General features: G+C 46.2%; 1 protein-coding gene across 1 annotated transcript in view; it reads right to left on the bottom strand.

Moving 5' to 3' along the window:
* Positions 1–1631: 1631 nt before the first annotated feature.
* Positions 1632–25648, bottom strand: part of COL14A1 (collagen type XIV alpha 1 chain) — a 150845-nt gene continuing 126828 nt past the window's right edge. Inside the window, exons 39-48 of the mRNA XM_083186746.1 lie at positions 23338–23391; positions 22146–22199; positions 18731–18784; positions 17779–17850; positions 9889–9924; positions 8181–8247; positions 6790–6978; positions 4822–4899; positions 4319–4465; positions 1632–2278 (exon numbers count right to left, since the gene is read on the bottom strand). Coding sequence (XP_083042872.1) covers positions 2247–2278; positions 4319–4465; positions 4822–4899; positions 6790–6978; positions 8181–8247; positions 9889–9924; positions 17779–17850; positions 18731–18784; positions 22146–22199; positions 23338–23391 — 783 coding nt within the window. The 3' untranslated portion in view covers positions 1632–2246. The remainder of the gene's footprint in view (positions 2279–4318; positions 4466–4821; positions 4900–6789; positions 6979–8180; positions 8248–9888; positions 9925–17778; positions 17851–18730; positions 18785–22145; positions 22200–23337; positions 23392–25648) is intronic.

Below are 25648 nucleotides of genomic sequence, written 5' to 3'. Positions count from 1 at the left end.
CATGTGTAGACCAACAACTACACATTTGTCTAATTTTTTTATTAACAGAGTAGGATTTACAACCTGCTAGCTGTACACTGGTCCTTCCATTGTTTCGCCATGCATCCTACCATTGCGTTTCGCCATGCATCCTACCATTGCGTTTCGCCATGCATCCTACCATTGCGTTTCGCCTTGTTACAATATGTCAGGACATCATTTTTGTTTTAACTTGATTTTACTTTTATAAAAAGAAATACATAAGAAATCAATAAGCTCAAAATATATTGCTGCTGAACGATTGTTGGCATAACAGAGCATTTTCTCTAAAGCAATTTACATCAGAGGTAGCTCTTGGAGCTTTGGGGAACTACAAAACCCTGCACACCCTACTTGACTATGCAAATCCACAACAGCTGAAGTTCTGCACCTTTTTGTTTCCACACTGTCTCTTGTAATACTATGGGGAATATTCAATCAGTGTCGAAACTGACGTCTTGCCGAAAAGACGTCCGTTTTCGACATGAATACATCGGAAGGGGTTCTGATCTATTCAATCTTATATACTTCTTTTTTTCAGCATGTTGAAATGTTTCACCATACCGAAAAGCAGGTGGATTGATGGAAGAGCCGCTAATTCACCTGCTTTTGACGAAAACACAGCCAAAACTACTGTGTTTCCGTCATTCTCAATCCGGCATAACAAGATGCCGGATTGAGGCAGGGAAGATAGCGGCGGGTGAGCAGCAGCAGCTTACATGGCGCCATCTGCCGCAGCCCGCACCCTCACGCCGCCGCCCCCACCCTCCTGTACATACCCGCCGCCGAGCCGGGTGAGAGCAGCTCACCCCGCTCCATCCAGGCTCCCTTTCCGGTTCTCGGCGTCTTTTGCTGCCGCGCTCACCCGGTCCGAGCGCTGGTCGGGTGATTGTCAATCATCGGCCAAATCCGACATCCGGATTTGGCAGATGAATTGAATAATGGATGCCGGATCCATTCAGGCAAAATGGATCCGGCATCAATTGAATATTGCCCCAAGTCTCTTTGCTGGAATTTGCATTCCCGTAATATCAAAGAACTACACATTGCCTGGAAATGACTTAGATACAGGTAGTAGAGAAAACCTCACGTTACTATGGATAGGCTAGCGAAGGAGGAGGAGGACAATGTCCATGACCTCATTACAGCCGTAGAAGAGACTAGACAGTCAACGGGAAGGTAACATCTCCTAGCGTTTCATAATATAAGATCCTTATACACAATACTCTGTTTTCCTAAGTAGACCAAACTCTCCGCTAATTGCATTATGTAGTATTAGATACCATAGACTACAGGACTCAAAAACAGAATTGGTGACAACTCCTGTCCGCACATTACATTTGCCAATAAGTGGCCTCATATCGTGACTTTCATTTATGTAAACAATTCCCAAGAACATTGAAGATCATTTATGTACAATGCACTGCAGACAATGTATGGCACGTGTCCTGCAACAGAAAGGCATGTAGCGGCTGTGAACATTTGTCTAGCCATCTTGGGCATCTTTCGGAGACTTGGACGGTCTTTTCATAATACTTCTGCCATAACGGCTGATTCCGGGTGACCTCACCTCCGTAGACTCTTCCTCGTCATCCTCCTCTACTGGCCTGAACTCTGGCTGGGGGTATCCACCGTAGGAGTCTGGGTAAGGCACCTGGAATCCCGCATAGGGATCCGGTTCATCGTCGTCATCGTCTTCACCGTACGGGCTGTCTGGGCCTTCATCAGGTTGACCGCCATAACCACCTTGACCCGCCACCACCATGATTGTACAAGTGATTAAGTACATCGACAGCAGTACTAACTACAATGCTAAACACGGCAGCAACGTCTAATTATATTATACATATGTTTACAGTCTGTACTTTTATTTACAACACTGAACGATTAATACGGAAAAGACGGGGTGACAAAACTAAAGTCGGACACTCAACCGGACAACCTCCACCGGGAACACGTGATAAAACATGGACATTTACATCGACAAACTGAGTAACGTCACAGTATTTGGGTTTCTTTAAGCGCTACCGGACTAGACCGTTCCAACACTTGAGAACTGCCACGTGCGGACATTTAATGCAAGCTTAATGAGAACAATGTCCATTCATTAAGGAAACTCGGTGAATGTTACGCGAGTCCGTTACAGTTTATATGTATTTATTAGTCATACTGAATTTTTCCCATTGATGATTTTGAGCCAGTAGGCAGTACACGTTGTAGCACAATCTTCAACGTCGGTAGTCATTGTAAGGTATTAAGCCTTCCCATTGGATAAGAACAATTATAAAAGTGAGTTGAGACATTCGGAGAGAAATTGGACAAAAAGAGAAAAAAAACATAAACATTAGTACATAAACATCATTACCCCCGTCAGACGCATGCAAACACTCAACAACAATGCCGTATTCTGAGCGCAACGAGGATACACATTGTTGGTTCAAACGGAAACACACTGGGGGACATTTTTGAGGGCAAAACCATGTGCACTGCAGGTGGGGCAGATGTAACGTGCGGAGAGATTTGGATTCGGGCAAGATGTGTCCAAACTGAAATCTAAGTTGCATAGTAAAAATAAATCTTTCTAACATCTTTGGGCTACATGCAAAAGCAGCCAGTATTTACACTGCATGGAAACAATAGATATGTATTTAATCCCTTGCACAGCAACATAGTTTGTTCCAGACACAAAAGGGTTATTTGCTAAAATGAGCGTTCTATTGAACATGGGATGTTGCAATGGGTAACCAATCAGATTAATCAGCTTAAAGTTGATTCTGATTGGTTGCTATGGGCAACATAGGGAGCAGATAGGGTGTTAGATGCACTAAGTTTCAAAAGTGACAAAATGGAGAGTGATAAACAGCCAGCCAATCAGCTCCTGCCTGACATTTTTCAAACGCAGTCTGTGACGTGGCAGGTAGGAGCTGATTGGCTGGCTATTTATCTCTCTCCATTTTGTCACTTTTGAAGTTTGGTGCATCCGGCCAAAGGACTGGGGGGTGGAGAGTTTGTGGGTTAAAAACTGTCACAGCTCAAAGTGAACGTAAAAACTGTCACAGCTCAAAGTGAAAGTACATTGCAGAAGCCGTCATTTTGATGGAATTTTAACTAGCAAATAAATACATCTGCTGGATGACACAATGGCGGTAGCTAAAACAATATAGCACTCTATTAAAATTTACAGAAGCCCATGTATAGGCCAATTAATAAAAAGAAAAGGAACATATTTTTATTTTGATTTGTAAAAGGTTTTTCTAAGTTAATTCTAGCATTATCTGTGGGTGATCCAAATTTATTTAAATGTAAAAAAATAAAATAGAGATTTCAAAATGTGGGGTTGCAAAAACTATTTAAAATTTCACAAAGGACACAATAAGAAGTTATAATTGGACGGAGTGAGAGGCCGCTGTATTTTTCTTTGTTTTAACTTTGATGGAAAGTCAATTTTATTTCCACGCAATACACAATTTATTTAAAATATATGGCATGAGGTAACACAACAAACAGTCACCAACAGTGCAAACAGTATACAAGTAACGGTACTGCAGACAAAACGTAACACATATACAACAGCAAAGACATGCAAAGCAGAGTTTGCAATATCATTTTTGGTTAATATGTCACGAAATATAAAAAATAGTAAACGTGTGTGTGTGTGTATACGTACAACTTTTCTGTATCTAGCTTTTCTGCACCAGTAAATCACATGATGTAATAACCGGTGAGAAGCTGGAAGTGCGAGACTTTGGGCAAGTTCTCACGTTTTTTTTTTCTTTTAAAGCGGCAATCATTTACACAGCAAAACCATTTTATTTTTTTTAAAGCGGCAATCATTTACACAGTAAAACCATGATGTTTTTTTTAAATCGGCAATCGTTTACACAGCAAAACCACAACTTTTTTTTAAAGCGGCAATCCTTTACAAAGCAAAAAAAAACCAGGATGGTGTAAATAGTTGCCGCTTTAAAAAAACACACGGGAAAACTCGCACAAAGTCTTCCACATTCTGCTTCTTTACCCCAATGTCTTTTTTTCACAATATATTCTTGAAATTCTATAATATTTCTGTAAAGCCTGAAACGGACATGATTAGAGATAATTAGATTGATGTGTGATGAGCGCCGTAGAAGTGGTAGTGTATGTGTTTGCTTGTGTGTGTGTGTGGGGGGGGTAATGTGTGATACGAGAGTATGCGAAGTAGCTAGAATGATATGCGATGAGCGACATAAGTGTGATGACTGAGGACAAGCGCCTATAAGTAGTATCATATGGGGAAGGCGTAAACATTATTAGAACTCACCATATCCAGCGCACGAGGAAGCATCACAGTACCCTGGTGCACCAGGAGGTCCCAAAGATCCGGTATTACCTGGTGGACCGGGCAGACCACGCTGACCAGGTGGCCCAGGAGAGCCTTGGCTTCCAGTCCGACCCTCACCGGGAGGACCTGCAGGACAGAAAATACTGAAGTTACACGAAACAAGAATCAACCTGAAGAATTATTTTCTTCGGAAATACAAAATTGTACTTCACGTCCTGCATCTCCGTTCTGCTGTGAGCAATTTCATACAGCAATTTCCCATTGCCGCTTGTATTTCACGGAGCTTAATACCATTCAGTGGTCTTTGTAAACTAAAAACAAACTACTGTACGTTTATAAAGTATCTTATTGAAGTACAGAAGATGGGTTTAGCCTTGTAGACCGTAACATTCTTCCCCTTGGCTATCAGTTAATTGGCACAAAATGAAGGCAAGTTTTTACAAGGGCCTAATTACACAATAAACTGTTGTTGCATTGTTTACCTTGGGGTCCCTGAGCACCCCTAGGACCTTGAGTACCGACACCAGGGTTGCCTCTCTCGCCTTTTTCACCAGCTGGACCTGTTAAAAAAGTAAATGAACACAATTTATTTTATTTTTATTTTGACAGTAAAGATGATAATAAACAGCAAAATTGCTAACCAAAGCAAGATTCATAAGTGTATAACTACACAAAGCTGGATTACTGGTTAGTGAGAGAAAGAAAAAGGGGGACCACCCTTTGAGACCGTTAGAGGAGGTCTTAAGCCTTACTGAGTGTAGCACGTGCCAACCTAATGGATAGATTTCAATTATTTTGTGTTTTGGATTAGTCAATACACGTCCAATATTTTAATCAAACGTTACAGAACTTATTTCTTAATAATGGATAAACGCACTAAACAGAAGACATGGACAGTGCCGTCTTTCACATTGGCCTTAATGGGCAGTTGCCTAGGGGCCCAAGGAATCTAGGGGCCCAAAGCTGATGACCCTCCACCCCCCACTGGACTGGGTAAGGACCAGCGGCAGCCTCCAGACTGTTTGTCCCGATATGCTGACCGTACATTGGTAGCTTTGCTGCTGGTCCTTGGCATTGAGCACTACAGCTAAGTCTACTGTCAATGAACACCCTCAAATCCTTCTCCATTACCAATTCCCATAAATTTTCCCCATTTAATGTATAGCTTGCACACTTGTTTTTGGTCCCTAAATGCATAACCTTGCAGTTGTCTATGTTAAACCTCACCACTCTGTAGAGATACCACATCCTTATCTGATTGTATTACCTTACAGCAGTGGTCAGGGAACTCGGTCCTCATTACCCCACGCAGTGAATGTTTTGCAGGTCTCCTCACAGAATCACAAGTGAAATAATTAACTCCACCTGCGGACCTTATAAAATGTGTCTGTGAGTGATTAGTACACCTGTGCACCTGCTGGGTTACCAGCAAAACATGCACTGTGTGGGGTAATGAGGACCGAGTTCCCTGACCACTGCCGTACACAGTTTAGGGTCATCTGCATAAATGGTTACTTTGCTCCCTAGACCACTGCCAAGGTCATTAATAAATATATGAAAAAGCCGGCTGAGTTCCGGTAAAATGGGGCATGGCCTCAGTGAGGGGTGTGGCTACACCACTTTGTAGGAAAAAAAACCTTTGTTTGGATGGACAGGCGGGCGCCAGTGGGAGTGCCGCACACCCCCGAAGAGAAGGGGCATGGCCTCAGTGAGGGGTGTGGCTACATCACTTTGTAGGAAACAAAACCTTTGTTTGGACGGACAGGCGGGCGCCGGTGGGAGTGCCGCACACCCCCGAAGAGAAAGAGGACAAGATGCAGCTGCCTCTCTCTCCCCAGCACACAGCACTGAGCAGCATGTGCTGAGCTGGGGAGAGAGGCTGGGCTGTTCTCTCTCTTCCACTGGCCCCAGCACAGAACCTTGCGGTACACCATTTAAAACTTTAGCCCGATTTGAAAATGTCACATTAACAACAGCTCTCTGTTCTCCATTCTCCTACCGGCTTCTGACCCAAGTACAAATGTTGCTTCCTTGACCCAGATCCCACTCACTTCCTCATAGAAGCCGAATAGACCACTGGAGTTAAGACAAATGCGATGGGATCTTTTAATTATCACCATTACCCTGCCACTGGCTACTCTGAAGTGCTGGAGCTTCTGAATCCACAACGCTGTCTGTTTGAGATAACAACCAGCTCGATATTGGATGACTGCCATCCAATCAGAGACGGACTGCAACAGATTCCTCCTCCACTGTACAGCCAACTGGGCTAGGTGGCATGTCAGCTGAATGTGTCCACCTCCCAGTGGGAGGAGCTTATAGTAAAATATAGGAGCAGAGCAGTTCGCAACCAGGGAATGAGACAATGTAACTCATAATGTCGGCTCATAATAATATAAGATAATGCAGATTATATTTGGACAGACAAAAAAAGCCAGGTGACTACATACCTCTTTCTCCTGGTGTGCCTGGTTGGCCGGGACTGCCAGGAAATCCTGAAATGCCATTGGATCCTTGTTCTCCTGGTCGACCTGGAGGTCCCTGTCGGCCAGGTTCTCCTGGGGGTCCGGTAATAGTTCTGACTGATGAAGACTCGCTTGGTATTTGGTTTAGGAGTGAATTAAACCTGGCCATGTGGCCTGCAAGGAGAAATCACCAAGGTTTCATTTGGGAGGCATCATAATGAAGTAAAAAAAAAAAAAGAGAAATACAACTAAGCAAATGGTATTTGTTACTGATTACTGATACTGAGGGGGGGGAGGGGGGAGGGGACTGAGTTCCATCACCTATAATGGTAAGGTGGAACTAGTGCAAACTGAACCTTGGCCCTGAACAGTAATTCTAACAGAAAAACATGTGCTATGTACTATGTGGCATAATATGAACTGGGAGCACCACAATGTGGCATAATATAAACTAGAAGCACTACAATGTGGCATTATATGAACTGAGAGTCGTATATTGTGGCATAATATGAACTGGGTGCAGCACATTGTGGCATAATATGAACTAGGGGCAGTACAAAGTGGCATAATATGAACCGGGAACACCACAATGTGGCATACTATGAACTGGGAGCATTAAAATGGGGCATAATATGAATAGGGAGCACTACAAAATTAACAACTCCTGTAGCAAGAGGTATTTCTCTTGAAGCATTAGAGTGGGTCCTCTTAAAAATACAGCTCCGGTAACAGTATTCCCACCCCCACCCCCCTTGTGTGCAGATGTGGGACCCCTGCTATATACCATTCAGTGCTGTACGTTTGCCATTCTATAATAAAAGTTTCCTTACTCATAGGTTCACCCGCTAAACCTGTATTGCCTTGTATACAGTAATATATTGTAATTAGTGGCTTCGTTTAACAATTAATGCATAATCAATACTGAGATTTATGCAAAACCCCCACGAACCATTGCATATTAGAATGTTCACTGTGTTGTACATTCATCACTAGAAATCAATAATATTATATAGAGTTCAATAAAAATATACATGTACTATATAGAAAATACAATAATGCTATCTGTATTATATAGAATTCTCTGTAGAATATATTGACCAATCAGAATGTTCTCTGTATTGTATAACTATGGCTAGAAAGCTATTGTGTTGTACAGAGTTCACTGGAAATCTATCTGTACTATACAGAGATCACCAGAATGCTCTCTGTATTGTATAGAATTACCTGTATTATACATTGGCCAATCAGAATGTTCTTTGTATTAAATGAGGTTTATTTTGGCCAGATCATAATTTATGGCTGTTGTACCACCCTGGTCTGCTCCGCTGGGTGTACACCATGTATCTAAGTCTGAGTGCAGGGGATTCGGTACTTACCCTGAATGATCTGTTCACACACCTGCCGAGCAATGAGCCGTACCATGTTCTGTGACTGTGTGTCACCCTGCAATACAACAATGACATGTTACACACAGCAAAAGGGTGACAATGGATGTAATTAATGTATAGGAGGAGTGACACAATGGGGGAAATTTATTAAGTGAAATACGCCTAAAATAAGTGTATCCGTATAAGCTAAGTATGCCTACAGTATTTTAGGTGTATTCCTATTTTCGGCATCTACTATGCCAAAAATACGCCTATTCCTATTCGTATTCATGGCACATTCGTATTCGGATTTACGAATACATATGCCACTGAAAGAATACGACTAGGAATCAACACTCATTCAAATGGTGATTCCTAATTTACTAAGCGTCTATATGCGAAATACGGCAGCTAATTAGTGGGATACGGCTGCTAATTAGCGGGATACGGCTGCTAATTGCCGGTAAAATACACCTGGAAAATACACTTAATTTTCCAGGCGTATTTGGCAGAAGCCTGCACGGATCAGTCAGATGTGCGGCGGTGCAGGGGTGACGCCTGAAGCGGGCTGGCAGCAGTGGCAGGAACAGCCGGGCAGTGTCTCGGCGTGTGCACAGACGCGGCCTGGCATTTGTACAATTTGTAAATACTACAACTTGTTCTTCCGCTGCCCGGCATTTGACTGCCATGTGCAGTATAATCCTGAAACCCTGGTATTGGAAACTCCAATCCTGGGACTGAAGTCCCAGCAATTATGCAGCTAAATCCCAGGATCCAGCCGTTCCCGAGATTGGCTACCCTAGTTATAAGTATAGCCACGCTTATTCGGTTACGGTATAGATGATAGACAATGTCTATGAAGACAGTCACTGGGTTGACCACTACTGGTCGACACCGAAAATGGGTTGACATAACTTATGTAGACACTGCCAAAAGGTCAACACCAGCTTATGATCGACATAGGCAAGGTCAACAGTAAAAAGGTTGACATGATTTTTTGGTGTCTATGTAAACATATGTCAACATGGACACCGGATATATGTAACGAGTGCCTTGCTGCGCTCCCACTATATGGCCCTTATTCAGATCTGATCGCAGTACAAATTTGTTCTCAAAATGGGCAAAACCATGTGCGCTGCAGGTGGGGCAGATGTAACATGTGCAGAGAGAGTTAGATTTGGGTCAGTTATTTTGTTTCTGTGCCGGGTAAATACTGGCTGCATTATTTTTACACTGCAATTTAGATTTCAATTTTAACACACCCCACCCAAATCTAACTCTCTCTGCACATGTTACATCTGCCCCACCTGCAGTGCACATGGTTTTGCCCATTTTGAGAACACATTTGCAATGCGATCAGATCCTAATAAGGGTCTATGCCCACTTGCATAGTACAGTATAATCAAATTGTCTGTAAGTCACCATTGCTAAAGCATGGATATTCTTAAAACCTGAACTGGGACCACGGGGTTAATTCAGGACTTATAGCTTACGTGATCAGTTGTGCAGTTTCCCTGTGGGCAGGAAACTGTGCAGTCAAATATTGTGAATGCCTCTCCCTGATTGGCAAGCAGAGGCATTTGGGGGGATGGGTGTGGGGGCATCCAGCGTCAGACTGATGGTCGCAATGTTCCTGCCAGAAGCTTATAATATGTGACCCATTGCATGCCCCAAGTTTGGGAACCGCTGCTCTACGGTATATGTATGAGATACTTACTCTTTCTCCTCTTTCCCCTTTTACACCTTGTGGTCCCTAAAACGAGTAAAAAAGATGTATTATTATCATTATATCAGCACAACCTCAATATATTTAACAGTGCTGTTCATCAATATGTTAGCACACACTGAGACAGCGGCACCAGAAGGTCTAGCACACTGCAAGAGGTTCCAATGTGCACGGAGAGAAGGTGCGCCGGAGTCTGAGGCAATGAGCAGCTGAGCCTCAATCATTCCGTACCAAGGTGACAGGAGTCGCTGATAACTACTCTCATCCATCTATATATAAAAGGCTAACTACTCCTCACCCCCCGCCCCCGTGTTTTGATTGGCCCACAGGCCAATCAATCAAACACAATGGCTGACCATCGATATATAAAAATATCGATGGTCAGCCATTGCATAGTTTAGCACTATCGATGGCCAGTTGCAGAATTGCCATCAATTGCAACGATGGCCCTCCCTAGTTTGTGTGAAACTACAAATCCCAGAGTGGCACATATTAACTTTCTTTTATGCAAGAGGTTTTTTGCATTTACTTCAAAGTGTAGAATGGTCCTACATGAGAGAGATGTCCAGGATTCCCAGCCATTACTGGTATATAACAGCCAGCACGTAGCACAGTGGTATGCATATCCTCACTTATTGTGAATGATGTGTTGCTGTAGATCTCCTACAGGGAGATCATGGTTCCAACCCCCGCAGTTGTTTCATATCATGGTTATCAATTTCTGGACTGTTTCTGTTACAATAAATTATTTTGACAAGATGTTATTGAAGAATGACACTTTATACTTAGTTCCCATTGGCTGAGGATTACATGAGCAGCTGCTTTCTGTCCGTTACGCCAAAATGTCTTAAATGTGTGATGTCACAATATCCCAAACCGTCAATGTTATATTAGGGATTGCAGTTTTTCCATGCATGTTCTTTTAGAGCAATGTATGTCCGATATCGTTCCAACTCTCCACCAGACCCATTAATTTTCCTCTGACATCAGTGTGTTTGTTTCAGTAATAATTCTGTAGTAATGTCTTGTAGCATCAGGGGCATTTGTTTATTTTCATTGACCTTGGACACTATACAGATCTTCACACTGGATACAGTATGAGATTTGTGCTAAATCCAAGAAATAGAAAAATACTGTGGGTGCCATTTAGCAAAGCCCTCATGTGTCTCACCAGCTCCATCCTTCAATGTTCTCTCCAGCGTCAAGCTCCCATGTGTCTCCCCAGCATCATGCACTCTGTGTCTCCAACCTCATAGCCCTGTGTTTCTCCAGCCTCATCTCCCCCGTGTCTCCACTGTCTATCCAGCCTAATCTCCACTGTGTCTCTCCAGCCTCATCTCTCCTGTGTCTCTTCAGCCTCATCTCTCCTGTCTCTTCAGCCTCCTCTCCCCCATGTCTCTCCAGCCTCATCTCCCCCGTGTCTCTTCAGCCTCAACTCCCCTGTGTCTCTTCAGCCTCCTCTCCCCCGTGTCTCTCCAGCCTCATCTCTCCTGTGTCTCTCCAGCCTCATCTCCCCCGTGTCTCTTCAGCCTCATCTCCCCCGTGTCTCTCCAGCCTCATCTCCCCCGTGTCTCTCCAGCCTCATCTCCCCCGTGTCTCTCCATCCTCATCTCCCCCGTGTCTCTCCATCCTCGTCTCCCCCGTGTCTCTCCATCCTCATCTCCTCCGTGTCTCTCCAGCCTCATCTCCCCGTGTCTCTCCAGCCTCATCTCCCCCCGTGTCTCTCTAGCCTCATACAACCCCATTTATCTCTGATGTCATCTCCCATTTCTCTCCAGTTTCATGTCCTTCCTATGTTTTTCAAGACTAACCCCTGTGTCTCTCCAATCTCATGCCCCTCCATTGAGTCTCTCCAGCCCCAATCCCCCGATGTGTCTCTTCAGCTTCATAACCCCTATTTTCCTGTTTTTCTTTCATTTGTGTCCACCATGATGGGCACAAGCATGTGTGAGGGTGTGACTGCAAGCGGCCTCCGAGTATGTGCCTGGGTGTGATTTCAGCTTCAGGTATTGACAGTGCTCACTGGCGAGAAGCAAAAAACTTTTATCACATGCAACTCCCGGAGAGATGAAGGCGGAGGGAGCCGGGCAGGGGGGATGCCAAAAGCCAGACAGGGGGAACCGGGTGGAGGGATGCAGAAGCCGCGCTGCAGGATAATAAAAAAAAAAACATACAAAAGAATGGACAGCCACTAATTGGCTGAGAGAGCTGTCAGCCAATCAGCAGCTGCCTATTCATTGTATTAAATTATTTAAATTTGCCCACAACCCGGCTCCCCCCTCCTGCTTCTCTACGTCCATATGCCCGGCTCCAGGTGTCCCCCGCCTGGCTCTTGGAGCCACGCTTAAGGGTGCATATAAGATTTACGATCTCCGGATCTAATGCGCATGGGTCCGCACATCACATCTGATGTCATACAAATGGGATTTGGGCCGATTTCAAGGCCCGATCCATCAGAATCGGGTGAAATCCGTCCCAAATCTCAGAGTGCATCGGGGCCTTAAGCCAGTGGTTCCCAATATGGCTTACTAAGCACTCTGGGAACTTGCAGGGATGGCCCGAGTTGCTGGTCCTGGACCAATTGAAATTATTTATGGTCAATATATTAGGCAAAACCAGTACTAGTAGCTGCCAATAATAAAATATGTGCACAAAATGACGGCCATCCTGTCCCTTACGACCTAACGGACCCAGAGGATGACATTTAAAAATCATTTACATAAATAAGAAACTTTTGCACAAGGGGTGCCCTAAAAAAATGGAACCACCGGTGTAAGCACTGCTGTGACAGCTGAGCGGCATTACAGAGCACAGGTGCGTCCTGCCTCCATTCAATCCTAGACCTCAGTCAGTCTCTGACAATCTCCTGGCAGGGACCCACCCGATACATCGCTCCAGGTATTTCATATTTGTACAGGCTTCACTCACGTCTGATGCAAGCTGGAAAAACACAGCAGAACTTCCTGGCGTTCCATCGCTGTAAGGGCTAGATGTAAGTAATACTGTATAATGGGGATTGTGTCCCCGCAGACAAGTCGCACTAATTAAACGTCTTGTCGGGATTCTAACAGAAGTGTGCAGCAGGAAAAGAGGGCAATACTTATTTATATTCATTTATTTCAATCCAGTTTACAGCAATCAGTGTCAAGCAATCTGGATCTAATGATTACAGCCTAGGGACTTCAAGAATCAAAAGTCCCAGCATGCCCTGCGACAGTTTTCCTATTAAGGTATGCTAAAACTGTGGCCGGGCATGCTGGGATGTGTAGTTTCCCAACAGCTGGAAAGACGCAGGTTGGCTAGGCCTGTGTTAAACTATAAAGCAGGGTGTCACTATGTATGGGGTTTTATATGCTTTTTATTAAGTGTTTGTTGTGAATGAACGAAGAATTGCCGAACATGGAATTTCTGACTATTACTTCCTTGTGGTTCAGATAAACTGATTATACTTTGACACTTTGTCATATTATGTCATATTGCAGTGTCCCCGTTCATCCTATGCCACACTATAGTGCCTCCACTCCATACTGTGCCACATTACAGTGCCTCCACTCCATACTGTGCCACATTACAGGGCCTCACTAAAGTGCCTCCACTCCATACTGTACCACATTACAGTGCCTCACTATAGTGCCTCCACTCCATACTGTGCCACATTACAGGGCCGCACTATAGTGCCTCCACTCCATACTGTGCCACATTACAGGGCCTCACTATAGTGCCTCCACTCCATACTGTGCCACATTACAGTGCCTCACTATAGTGCCTCCACTCCATACTGTGCCACATTACAGTGCCTCCACTCCATACTGTGACAAATGACAGGACCTCACTATAGTGCCTCCACTCCATACTGTGCAACATTAGTGCCACAAGTCATCCTATGCCACACTATAGTGCCTTCACTTCATACTCTGCCACATTACAGTGCCACAAGTCATCCTATGCCACACTATAGTGTCTCCACTCCATACTGTGCCACATTACAGTGCCACACTACAGTGCCTCCACTCCATACTGTGCCACATTACAGTGCCTCCACTCCATACTGTGCCAAATTACAGGGCCTCACTATAGTGCCTCCACTCCATAATGTGCCACATTACAGTGCCACAAGTCATCCTATTCCACACTATAGTGCCTCCACTCCATACTGTGCAACATTAGTGCCACAAGTCATCCTATGCCACACTATAGTGCCTTCACTTCATACTCTGCCACATTACAGTGCCTCACTATAGTGCCTCCACTCCATACTGTGCCACATTACAGTGCCTCACTATAGTGCCTCCACTCCATACTGTGCCACATTACAGTGCCACACTATAGTGCCTCCACTCCATACTGTGCCACATTACAGTGCCTCCACTCCATACTGTGCCACATTACAGAGCCACTCGTCATCCTATGTCCAACTACAGTGCCTCCACTCCATACTGTGTTACATTACAGTGCCACAAGTCATCCTATGCCACACTATAGTGCCTCCACTCCATATTGTGCCACATTACAGTGCCTCACTATAGTGCCTCCACTCCATACTGTGCCACATTACAGGGCCTCACTATAGTGCCTCCACTCCATATTGTGCCACATTACAGGGCCTCACTATAGTGCCTCCACTCCACACTGTGCCACATTACAGGGCCTCACTATAGTGCCTTTACTCCATACTGTGCCACATTACAGTGCCTCACTACAGCACCTCCACTCCATACTGTGCCACATTACAGGGCCTCACTATAGTGCCTCCTTTCCATACTGTGCCACATTACAGGGCCTCACTATAGTGCCTCCACTCCATACTGTACCACATTACAGTGCCTCACTATAGTGCCTCCACTCCATACTGTGCCACATTACAGGGCCGCACTATAGTGCCTCCACTCCATACTGTGCCACATTACAGTGCCTCCACTCCATACTGTGCCACATTACAGAGCCACTCGTCATCCTATGTCCAACTACAGTGCCTCCACTCCATACTGTGTCACATTACAGTGCCACAAGTCATCCTATGCCACACTATAGTGCCTCCACTCCATATTGTGCCACATTACAGTGCCTCACTATAGTGCCTCCACTCCATACTGTGCCACATTACAGGGCCTCACTATAGTGCCTCCACTCCATATTGTGCCACATTACAGGGCCTTACTATAGTGCCTCCACTCCACACTGTGCCACATTACAGGGCCTCACTATAGTGCCTCCACTCCATACTGTGCCACATTACAGTGCCACAAGTCATCCTATGCCACACTATAGTGCCTTCACGTCATACTCTGCCACATTACAGGGCCTCACTATAGTGCCTCCACTCCATACTGTGCCACATTACAGGGCCTCACTATAGTGCCTCCACTCCATACTGTGCCACATTACAGAGCCACTCGTCATCCCATGTCCCACTATAGTGCCTCCACTCCATACTGTGCCACATTACAGTGCCACAAGTCATCCTATGCCACACTATAGTGCCTCCACTTCATACTGTGCCACAGTACAGAACCAAAGATCATCATATACCACAATATAGTGCCTCCATTGCATACTGTGCCACATAACAAAGCCACAGATCATCATATGCCACAATATAGTGCCTCCACTTCATACTGTGCCACAGTACAGTTCTCTGGATCAAATAATATTGCATTATCGAGCCTTCCATTTGATCCTATAACACATCACAAAGACCATGTGTGGTGTATGCCACATTACAGTGCCCTCTATTTCTGAGTATGCCACATAACCGTGCCCTCTATTTCTGATTATGCCACATAACAGTGCCCTCTATTTCTGATTATGCCACATAACAGTGCCCTCTATTACTGATTATGCCACATAAACATGCCTCCTTACCTTATAACATCCACTACACACTCCGCTCACTAAAAATGTAATATCTACTTTTTCAGACCGGGCAGTGAGTTGGACCCAGTTGCTTACCAGGCATTTTTGGGAAAATGATAGCGCACTATATAACCTGGGTCCAGGGCCCCCTATTCCTCTGTGCCCCATAGCAATGGCACCCCACTGCACCCACTGAAGCTACACCCATGTATCCAGCAATAGAGGTGGATATTCTACATTCCACTAAATCTGCCACAGCTGATGAGAATTCCATCTTATACTCCCAGTAATACTCCACGTGCAGTATTGTGATTAGGAAACAAAATGTGAACTTGCTCAAGCATTTATTGAGGTACAGTAGGGGAGAGTGGGGGTAACATGAGCCAGGCTTTACTTATCTTGTACCCTATGCAAGGGAAAATCAGACAGAAGTAAAACGAAAACATCTGCCTTCAATTCAGGATGTCTCCTGTAAATCAACATAAGAATGCATCTATGGCAAAGAGCTGTGTCACTGACTATCCCTTCTCAAAACAAAAAGGTGTAAATTCAGGGCCGCCGACAGGGGGGTGCCCTGGGTACAGCTGTCCCGGGCCCCGGGCTCTGGAGGGGCCCGGGCACCTGCCCAAAAACCCCCTGCACCCAGCCACCCTCACCCGGCGGCCAGGCACGCACAATACACAGTGCAGCCTGCAGAGTGCCGAGCCTAGGACACAGAGTGGCTCGGTGCTCTGCAGGCTGCACTGTGCGCGCCGGACCTGTGGACACTGAAGGAGCCGGATGACGATGCGCCGTGGAAGATGGTAAGTAATGGCGGGGTGCTGTCATGCATGGGGGGCACGGCGGGTGGGCGCGTGCAGGGGGGGGGGGGCAGCGACGGCCGGCCGGAGGTATGGGTCTGTGCCGCTGGGGGCCTAGACTGTAAGTCAGTCCCGGGCCCCAAAATTTCAAGTGGCGGCCCTGGGTAAATTTACCCCAGGTTAGGGGTAAATTAGTCCAAGGTGTTGGGCATATTAAGCCATCAGGGGGGAAACTGGCCAATTGACTTTTTCAAATTGTCTCATGTATCTTCTTAACCCTTTAAGTGTCAACATTGCTGTGAGATCCTCAAATAGCCGTTAAAAATGGCAGCGCCACTCACAGCGACTGTTTTTTTTGGGGCGCGATATTTAACTAAACTTCAATTAATCGACTCACCCGTATTTGTATTTATCTATACTAAAAGAACAGTTGCTGTGAGGGCCGCTCACAGCAACGTTGGCACCCAAAGGGTTAAAGGTAATTTGAAACGATGTAAAATCAACCCTATAAAGGTTATCTGTCAACAATGAGACAATTCTCAGACATCAGACAATACTGACCAATTAGCTTCTAACTCCCATGTTACTGGCTGTGCTTGACAAATAACAGGAGCTGATTGGATATTTTTTTTTCTCTCTCTACTTTTATCTTTCTCCAAGCCTTGATAAATCTCCCCCTTTGTGGAGAAAAATACCTCATAACTTTCCTTAAAAAAATGGGATTCTCTTTGCCATTGCACCCCAAATGCATCGGAGAATACTTACACTCAATTTATCACCCTCAAATAACCCCACAGCAATCATTATGGAACAAACTGCCCAGTTTAATAATTCTCCTCATCTGTAGCTAGATAATTCACATGATTTTATACATGGGCAAATCACTGAAATGTACATTATAATATATTTATATTAGTAGAGCTGGATAAATTGCTTAGATATAATAGTCATTATTCCCGACATGTAAAAAATATACTTTGACAAGAAAAAAACTTTTGTGAAGAAAATAACCATGCTGTCCACTTTACCACGTTTCTCCCCACCACAGCCAGATAGGAATGAGGTGGTGCTAACTGAATTTATGGTCACATGACAACAAAAGTGTACAGTTGCCTAGATACAGGGTTGGGTCAACTCACCCCACTAGCTCCTTTAGGAGTGTGCACGTGTTTCGCCAGGATTGCGAATTAGATAATGTTATAGTTTACTGATCACGCAGCTTACTTACCGCAGGTCCGCCATCTCCTCGAATTCCTTGGCTACCTGGAGGACCTGGAACTCCGGGGTTACCTGGAGTACCCTGCATGGAGTAGAGACTATTAGTGAGCATTGTAAAACACATTCCATCTAACAAATATTTTACACACATCTCTGTAAAACAAAAGGTCCCTTCTAAGCCAGTCCACCCACGCTCTGGAACACAGCAGTTCTCAGCTCAGGTGCACTGGAAACATATGAAATATACGTACCTATGTTCCAATAGTACCCTAGATTGGCACAGACTGAGGTTCTTACAGGGCCCTTTGTGTGACCAGTGCCCCCTCCAGGCCATGTTAATGTGTCCTACCCACTAAACGAAACATCTCATTAATCATTTTTGTATAACTGGTTTGCACAAGCCTCTCGTGTCTCATTTTTGAATAATTATTGTAACCATTACTGTTTGGGTTGATTGGGGGTTTAAAGGTTACATAGAGTTGAAGATTGTTGTGGAGTGGCTGGCGTTTCAGTGTCACGGTAGGGTGTTTTGGGGCTCGACCATGGCTGCCTGTCATTCATTTTGTGAATGCCCCAGCAAGCGGGAAACTCTCCGAAAGTGTTCGCTACTGGGGTTTGCGCATGTGCTACTATTATTTTATTTATTTATTAACAGTTTCTTATATAGCGCACACATATTCCGCACCGCTGTACAGAGAATATTTGAACATTCACATCAGTCCCTGCCCCAGTGGAGCTTACAATCTATATTCCCTACCACATGTACACGCACACACAGACATTCTAGGGTTAATTTTGTTGGGAGCAAATTAGCCTACCTGTATATTTTTGGATTGTGGGAGGAAACCAGAGTACCCGGAGGAAACCCACGCAAGTACGGGGAGAATATACAAACCTCACCAATACTTCATTTTGCAAAACCAAATTTTAAAATATGTATTAAATACAAAACAAAATCGTACCATTTGCCCAGGTGGTCCAGGGGGGCCACTGCTGCCATCTTTTCCAGGTAACCCCTGTTTAAAAAGGTGAGAGGAAAAAATAGAAACATTAATTATATTTGTTTCTATGCCTAACGTAGTGATCTTTTTTTATACATTCCTTAATATCCAGTGAAGTAACCCAGATACTGTACATAACCCAGAGATCATTATCTCCTTTTTAAAAGTTCCCTTGAGGGGAGAACAATTTCGCTGGCACTGCTGGGCACACAGAAACGCCCCCTCCGTAGGTCATGAGATGGGAGATGGTGGAGATATATTACGGTACACGGGGGAGACATCATGTGCCATGTGACTGTGGTTGCCATAGTCACCTAGTAGTCACATGACACTGCAAAACTAGGAGCATAGCAGCTTTCAGAATCTGAACCAAATCTGCCATAGGCTCAAATGTAATAGGTTCCAATCTGCTTGTCCTTGTGCTGTTTCAGAAAAATAACCACAAGATTTAATGCAGCAACAACGTTTTAAGGTGACACTTAAATCTCACTGCCGCTGTACATTAAGCAGCTATCTGATTGGAATCGCACCTGAACCATCAAATCTGAAAATCCATTTGCAATCCGCTGACCATCGAATTCATTTTCCAGTGTGTGCAGTCTGTGTGTAGCCCAGGACATACTCGGTGGCAGCGATAGAAACAGGCTGATCGGGGGCGGAGGTGACGTCACATGACTTCCCCTCAAATGCCTGCGTTATCCCTGACACTCCCAGAAAACGTCCGGGTTTTCTGGGTGGGGGTTTTGTGATATTGCTAGCCATCATATCATGCTTTCTGATGGCCCATACAACAGCTCATTGCTTCTGTTCATGCACACAATATAACCATCGATGATTGCACCATTGTTGCAATGTATACCATTCGATGCTGGGCTTCTAATGACTATCCCTAGGTCTCATTCTTTTCCAGTGATTGGCTATACTGCATGACATGAAAGCGAGCTGCTCCTATTCGCTTGTAGAGGTAAATGGAATAGCCTGCACCATGCAGGCGCTGGGGAATTAAAGGAGCAATCATTTAAAGGGCAAAACCAGTCTTCCTATTGGGCACCACTGACTCTAGAATATATTGGGCATCCTGGAGGGTGACTGGGAGGTGACTAACCAGACGCACAGAAATAATGCATTTTACGGGCGTGTTATGGGAATATTGCAATCTCAGATGCTTCTGCACCTGGCATGGGGCCAATGTATGTCCCAATATTGCTTCTGATGGATGCGACTGCAGGAACACAAATTGGGCACCACAGGCCTTGCACAACCTAAGGCAAGCTTGTTCCCGGGGGGACGCTAATCAGATCAGATCAGTTGGGAGGAATGAGCACAGACATCCGTATACCGACCATCGCTGTAACATCAGTAAAAGCTGCTCACACTGTAAATGGTTGTACTGAGGACGGAACATGTTACGCAGCATATTACAGTAGAGTACACTGTTTATATAATAGAGGAAACATTCCATCCCGCTGTGATGCAAGCCCATGGTACAGCGCCATGTGTGCTCAGAACACTCCCTAAATAAAAGTGTTCAGCAATAAGCATAGTGTCAAAGACACAGATAGTAACCCCCAGATATCACATGTAGGCCCTTAATCAGATCTGATTGCAGTACAAATTTGGGTACTTGTTTCCTAGAAGGGCGCCCACGATTTTGATCTTAGGCATCGCAAGGAAAAAATTGCATGCGATGCAACCGACGCGATTACCACGATTTCACATAGGGAACAATGTTAAATGGCCCACAGACCCCAAATACCCACCCTGAAGTGTGAAATGGTCCCCCCAATAGTTAACACCACCCCATGATCAACGTCAACCCGAAGCGTGGCGAGCACAGCGGTACGCGTCCTCCGACCTTTTCATACCCCCAACTATCCACGTCGGCGTGGAGTTGAGAATAGAAAGTGTGTCTAGCGCAGCGAGCCCCGCAAGGGGACGCGGAACACGCTCCCGAAGCATGGCGAGCGCAGCTTTTTTTGGGTTTTTTTGCACTCCCGTGCACTCGCTGCGCTCTCCACGCTTCGGATTCGTATTCCGCGTCCACTCGCCACGCTTCGGGCTCGGTGCCTCGCTGCGCTCGCCACACTTTCTATTCTCAACTCCACGCCGACGTGGATAGTGGGGGTATGAAAAGGTCAGAGAACGCGTACCGCCACCCCTTGCGAGCTCGCTGCGCTCGCCGCGCTTCGGGTTGACGTTGATCGTGGGGTGGCGTTAACAATTGGGGGGGCCATTTCACACTTCAGGGTGGCTATTTGGGGTCTGTGGGCCATTTAACATTGTTCCCTATGTGAAATCGGTAATCGCGTCGGTCGCATCGCATGCGATTTTTTGGCCGCATGCGCTGCGACGACGCCATCGCATCGGTCACATCGCATGCCATTATAATGGCATGCGATGTACATGCGACCCTTCTAGGAAACAAGTACCCAAATTTGTTTGGCAAATGGGCAAAACCCTGTGCACTGCAGGTGGGGCAGATGTAACATGTGCAGAGAGACAGTTACATTTGGGTGGTGTGTTGAAACTGAAATCTAAATTGCAGTGTGAAAGTAGTGCAGCCAGGATTTACCCTGCACAGAAACAATATAACTCACCCAGATGTAACTCTCTCTGCACAATTTGGGGGAAATTTACTAAAGGAAATTTTTAAAAAAAATAGGTGTATTTGTATCCAGAAATACACTTATTTTTGACATTTACTATCTCGAAAATACGACAATTCGTATTCGTATTAATAGCACATCAATACGAAAATATTGTACATAATCTGATTCATCTCTAGGCTCCCTATCGGTCTACAAGGAAACGTTATTTATGTCTGGCGGCAACTGATAATACACATGATGTGCTTAACTAGTACCTGCGGAGAACATCAACCCAGCATGAACCAACAGCTGTCACTGAGGCATGAGTCCCTTGGGTTATCTAGTGCCTCGTGCCTCAGTGATGTTACTGGTTCCAAATTGGCTGCCTTATCAAACCTTCCAAACAGGGCAATTGGAGTCGTTACCCATAGCAACCATCAAATTTGGTTGTTACAGGCACACCATGTCTTCACTCTGCTCACTGCTTAATACATCCTCCCTATTCACATAGATAACAGTTTACAGATTTTTACCCTTCCAAAAAAAACAGCACACTCATCTCCTGAAACATTCTGTGCTGCTGTGAGAGCTCAAATGATCAGAGTGGCGATATGTACTCTGCGACTTTTTGTACAAATAGGGTAAAGGTTGGGGTAATCGGTGTGGTGACATGTTTCCCATCACAATGTCAGCTGAGCCGCGATGACACAAAATCAACTGTTGACACAATCTGTCCATAAAATATCAGTTTTAAAGCTGCTCTTTAATACATAGCTGCGATAACTCACCCTCTGTCCTGAGACTCCTCCTGGTCCTGGAGGGCCCGGTGGTCCGGGAATGCCCTGTGTATAAAACGTATGGGACATAGGTGGATGGTTCGTTTTATATAAAACAATACAGTGTCGGTGTCAGGGGTGTAAATAAAGTTACAATTCAGAGAACACACAAGTCTCAACAGTGCCCCCTCCTGTCTGCGGAATTATGTGACCACACTTATCACCGGCGATATAAAATATCAGCGGAGGTTGTGCTTTCTGAGGTGCAGGGATAGTAACAGGCTTAGGTCACCTGTAATGCTGCTCCAGGCAACCTGAATCTTCTAGTTCCACCACAGCCAGGTAGCCACAAGGCTCTCTCCTCACTGTATACCTCTATACATTGTATGAAACACTCCTCTCCAGTGCTTTACAGAGTGACATTCACATCCCTGCCCCAGCAGCGCTTCCAAGTTATATTCCCTATCACATGGACACAATAAGGCAGGCATGTCCAAACTATGGCCCTCCAGCTATTGTTAAACTACAAGTCCCATCATGCCTTGCCACAGTTTTGCTATCAGGGTATGCTAAAACGATGGCAAGGCATGCTGGGATGTGTAGTTTCACAACAGCTGGAGGGCCACAGTTTGGACATGCCTGCACTAAGGTCAGTTCTTTGACAGAAGACAATTAACCTACCAGAGAAAACCCATGCAAGCACGAAGAGACTATACAAACTCCACACAGATGGGGCTTGAATGGGAACTGAGCTCAAGACTGCTGTGAAGTAGCAATGCTAACCACTATGCCACACATAATGCCCTCAGTTACTTGATAACTCCCCTCTCGGCACACACCAGGACGGCAGCATCTCTGTGACCCTGTGCCCGTGAGGTCACTAATAGCCGGTCCTTAGACTGGCTCTAGTCCCATGTCATTCAGTGATGCCCCTAGGTTCTACACAGCTGACTGATGGCTGCATTCTCATATATACTGTGGCCACAATATGGCAGCCGCCGGTCTGGCAAACAAACATGTATAAACTCCGCAGCCATTATATTAAGTATATAACAGTCCGGGTAGCCCACTAATACCATCACGTAAACACGTCACATGTGACAATTACCCAGACTGCCCAGGAGCTTGTCAGAGCCACACCCCAGCACATATCACATTCCCAGTGTTATTGCTAAATATTCCAATAACTTCACATTCCCCGTACCTGATTTCCCTGGAAACCGACTTCTCCCTTATCTCCTTTTAGTCCTGGTGAGCCCTGAAAAATAGAGAGATTTCTGTATGTGTCCTCTTTCAGAAGCTGTATGTACTGTACACCATGGTACACCTGCCTTATCTGTTCCTGCTCCACATACTGTACAACTGCCTTATCTGTTCCTGCTCCGCATACAGTACACCTGCCTTATCTGTTCCTGCTCCGCATACTGTACACTTGCATCATCTGTTCCTGCTCCGCATACAGTACACCTGCCTTATCTGTTCCTGCTCTGCGCATCTGCATCATCAGTTCCTGCTCCACGCACCTGCCTCATCTGTTCCTGCTCCACATACTGTACACCTGCCTCGTCTGTTCCTGCTCCGCGCACCTGCCTCATCTGTTCCTGCTACGCACACCTGCCTCATCTGTTCCTGCTCCACATACTGTACACCTGCCTCATCTGCTCCATGCACCTGACTGCTCTGTCCCTGCTCCGCACGCTTACCTTGTCTGTCCCTGCTCCACACACCTGCCTCGTCTGTTCCTGCTCCACACGCGCCTGACTCTTCTGTTCCTGCTACGTGCACCTGCCTAATCTGTTCCTGCTCCGCGCACCTGCATCATCTGTTCCTGCTCCACACACCTACCTCATCTGTTCCTGCTACGTGCACCTGCCTCATCTGTTCCTGCTCCGCATACTGTACACCTGCCTCGTCTGTTCCTGCTCCACATACTGTACACCTGCCTTATCTGTTCCTGCTCCACATACTGTACTCCTGCCTCGTCTGTTCCTGCTCCGCGCACCTGCCTCGTCTGTTCCTCCTCCGCGCACCTGCCTAATCTGTTCCTGCTCTGCGCACCTGCATCATCTGTTCCTGCTATGCGTACCTGCCTCATCTGTTCCTCCTCCGCGCACCTTCCCAATCTGTTCCTGCTCCGCGCACCTGCATCATCTGTTCCTGCTACGCGCACCTGCCTCATCTTTTCCTGCTCCACAAGCGCCTGAGACATCTGATCCTACTCCACACGTGCCTGCCTCGTCTGTTCCTGCTCCACACACGCCTGCCTTGTCTGTTCCTGCTCCACACACGCCTGCCTTGTCTGTTCCTGCTCCACAAGCGCCTGCCACATCTGATCCTAGTCCACAAGCGCCTGCCTCGTCTGTTCCTGCTCCACACGCACCTGCCTCGTCTGCTCCTGCTCCACACGCGCCTGCCTCGTCTGCTCCTGCTCCACACGCGCCTGCCTCGTCTGCTCCTGCTCCACACGCGCCTGACTCATTTGTTCCTGCTCAAAACGCACCTGCCACGTCTGTTCCTGCTCCACATACACCTGCCTCATCTGTTTCTCCTCCACACGCACCTGCCTCATCTGCTCCGCGCGCCTGCATCCTCTGTCCCTACTCCACGATCCTTTGTCCCTGCTCCACACGCACCTGCCTCGTCTGTTCCTGCTCCACATACACCAGTCTCGTCTGTTCCTGCTCCAAGCACCTACCTCCTCTGTCTGTTTTATACACCTGCTTTAGCTGTCCTCGCTCCGCACACCTGCTGCATCTGTTCCTGCCCTGTGCGCCGGCCTCGTCTGTTCCTGCTCTGTGCTACTACCTCATTTCTTCCAGCTCAGCGCACCTGCCTTGTCTGTTCCTACTCCATACACCTGCCTTCTATGTCCCTGCTTAATGCACCTGCCTCATCTGTTCCTACGCTGAACACCTGCATCATCTGTTCCTGCTCCACATACACCTACCGTGTCTGTCCCTGCTCCACGCGCCTGCCTCCTCTGGTCCTGCTCCACATACCCCTGCCTTATCAGTTCTTGCTGCACGCACCTGACTCATCTGTTCCTGCTCCACACACCTACCTCATCTGTTCCTGCTACGTGCACCTGCCTCATCTGTTCCTGCTCCGCATACTGTACACCTGCCTCGTCTGTTCCTGCTCCACATACTGTACACCTGCCTTATCTGTTCCTGCTCCACATACTGTACTCCTGCCTCGTCTGTTCCTGCTCCGCGCACCTGCCTCGTCTGTTCCTCCTCCGCGCACCTGCCTAATCTGTTCCTGCTCTGCGCACCTGCATCATCTGTTCCTGCTATGCGCACCTGCCTCATCTGTTCCTCCTCCGCGCACCTTCCCAATCTGTTCCTGCTCCGCGCACCTGCATCATCTGTTCCTGCTACGCGCACCTGCCTCATCTTTTCCTGCTCCACAAGCGCCTGAGACATCTGATCCTACTCCACACGTGCCTGCCTCGTCTGTTCCTGCTCCACACACGCCTGCCTTGTCTGTTCCTGCTCCACAAGCGCCTGCCACAT

This window comes from Crinia signifera, chromosome 5 (assembly GCF_055691185.1).
Source record: "Crinia signifera chromosome 5, ASM5569118v1, whole genome shotgun sequence".
Lineage (NCBI taxonomy): Eukaryota > Metazoa > Chordata > Amphibia > Anura > Myobatrachidae > Crinia > Crinia signifera.
The sequence above is the reverse complement of the archived record's forward strand: the minus strand, read 5'-3'. Positions and strand labels throughout refer to the sequence as shown.